The 2,414-nt window shown below is 50.9% G+C and overlaps 1 protein-coding gene across 1 annotated transcript; it reads left to right on the forward strand.

The window, feature by feature from the left end:
- Nucleotides 1-1,952: 1,952 nt before the first annotated feature.
- Nucleotides 1,953-2,201, forward strand: PtA15_3A57 (uncharacterized protein; the record flags this gene model as incomplete). Its single annotated transcript, XM_053167560.1, has 2 exons — nt 1,953-2,131; nt 2,195-2,201. 2 exons carry the CDS (start codon nt 1,953-1,955, stop codon nt 2,199-2,201), a joined length of 186 nt encoding a protein of 61 aa, XP_053018248.1.
- Nucleotides 2,202-2,414: the final 213 nt, after the last annotated feature.

The raw sequence follows: 2,414 nt of genomic DNA on the forward strand, positions 1-2,414 counted from the left end.
CGTTGAGGTGCATGGTGGAAGCGCAAAGGATCAATGTCCCTCAGCTCACGCGGAGACTCGTGGCAGTGGCGCAAACTCAGACACCTCATCTAGTCATTCCTATTTGCTACGGCTGAGGAAGAAGACTCTATACACCCGCGAGTGTGAGGAGGATGAAGACCCTGAATCAGAAGAAGGAGGAGGAAGCAATAGTACGGTGAAGGGGGGAAACTGCACACAGAGGCCTCCTTGTGAAGACGACAATGATTGTCCCCGATTGTTGCCAGAAGAACTGGATATTGTTCGTCGAACTATCCTTCACACCGTGTTGCCCACCTGGATTGACAGAGTGCCCCGAAACTTGGGATCGGCTAATCATGGCTGCTTGAAGGCGGCAGAATGGCTGCTCCTTTACAAGGTCTACTACACCATCGCCCTAATACCTCTTTGGGTACAAGCACTGGAAGGTGCTGCGACCACAGAAAGCAGCCGCAGAGTCTCTCTGCTGTTAGAATCGACCACCACCCTTTCTCAGGTGGCTCATTTCATAACCCTGCCCAGAATACGAGCGCAGGACTTGAATGAGCTTGACAGCCTCATCTGTCAGTACCGCAAATGTTTACGGAGCGGGTGGCCCTCAAAACCAAGCAAACCTAATTTGCATATGACCCAGCATTTCTCCGACGTTATCCAAAGGTTTGGTCCGCCTCGGTCGACTGCAGCATGGGCTCAAGAGCGTATGAATGGCATGCTACAGAGGTTGCCAACCAACCACCATCTTGGTCAGTTGTTTTGTATGTTGGTCTCTGACTTGACAATTCCCCCGTTTTGCTAACCACACAATTGTATATTCTTGCAGAAGACATCCCTAAGACACTGCTTACAAAGTGGCATCTCAACTCAACCCTCCATTCTCTCCAGCAAGACCCAAGCTATGTAAACACGTTGGTGGCAGAGGAGGTAGAACTAGGGCTCCCAAAGATGTTTGACCTTGAGCAGGTGGTGTTTGTCAAATGGAAAAGGATGGTCGCTGCACAACTTATGGCACGCACTCCGCCAGGAATGAAACCGGCACACGTCAGATTGGTCCCCACAGTGGAGAAAGTTAAAACCGTTCGAGTCAACAGGAAGACAGTCACCACAAAGGAGGTTCACGAGGGAAACTCCTTAGTGGAGTTCTACCTTGGCAAAGATCAACGTTTTGGTGAGGTCGTGAATATCTTCCGCTCCAACCAATCACCAGACGTAACATGGCTTGTAGTGAAGCCATTCAGGGAACTACATAGGAGTCAGGACCCATATCGCGGCTATCCCGATCTCAACTGCCGCTTAATTGAGGCTGACAAGGAGGCAAGCGCGGTGATTCACAGTGACCTTCTCATTGGTCATGTTGCGATTATGAGGCACGCTGCCGGAACATTTGGACTGGCCCAAGAAACCATCAGTGCTGTTGGTCTAGGGACCTCGGTAAGTCACTCGGCATGTGCATTCTTCCAAAGAGATATGCACTCATCCTGATTGTGGCTGTTTGGTCCATATATATTTGCCTGGTCTAGGGGTGGGAAGGCCTCGGTTATGAGTCAGCTTAGTGGATAGTTGAACTACGCAGTGTCCACACATGGCTCATCAGTTGGGCAATGCAGGCAAGCCATTCGGTACAACCCTTTGTGATGTTTTTGACGGGATCCCGTTCCCCGCACCCAGCTTATCTCCAACAAAGGCCAAACAGCCTCCAAGTTGTATTGCATGCCTGCTTGACGTGTGTCTGAAATCTCGATAGATGTAGAAATTCAGACCCACTTCAGACACACCGTCCCCCATCCTGATGCTCCATCCTTTCCTCGCACTCGAATTGTACACGTAGACTTATACACCCCCTGCCTATTTGTCTACACCAACGTGATCAGTCCTTCTACTTTGCTTTGAGTGTGTCTTTGCACTTGCCCACCAGCGACCATTTTGACCCTTCAAATATGAGTACCAACGATGCTACTTCGGCCAAACAACCTGGAAGCAATGCCAATGGAGACTCTCTTCCTGGGCATGACGAGGGTTGGCTCTTGAGTCTGGTGGATCAGCTTGTCCCTGAATTTCAACAGCGGAGCACCGCCGCCCCGGGTGAAACAGTGATGCAGACCGATCAGCAAGGCTTGTGGAGTTCTACTGTTCAGAAAACTTGGATAAAGTGACTGACTGCCTCATTATTTGTGTGCAGACCCTAATGCCACCGCTGCGGCTCAGCTTCCCGCTGACCTTGACGACCCCTCGCGCTTGGATCCCGAGTTTGTTGTTGCCAACGCCAGGAAAGCTCGCAATCAGGCTGAAGAGCATGAGAGCGAGCGGCGATCATCCCGGCGTGTGAGGGGAATTGCAGCAAAAGCACCTCTCCCGGAGCACTACGACAAGTTCTCGAGAAGTATCCAAAATTTTGTCAA

The sequence above is a fragment of the Puccinia triticina genome, chromosome 3A (genome assembly GCF_026914185.1).
Source record: "Puccinia triticina chromosome 3A, complete sequence".
NCBI lineage: Eukaryota > Fungi > Basidiomycota > Pucciniomycetes > Pucciniales > Pucciniaceae > Puccinia > Puccinia triticina.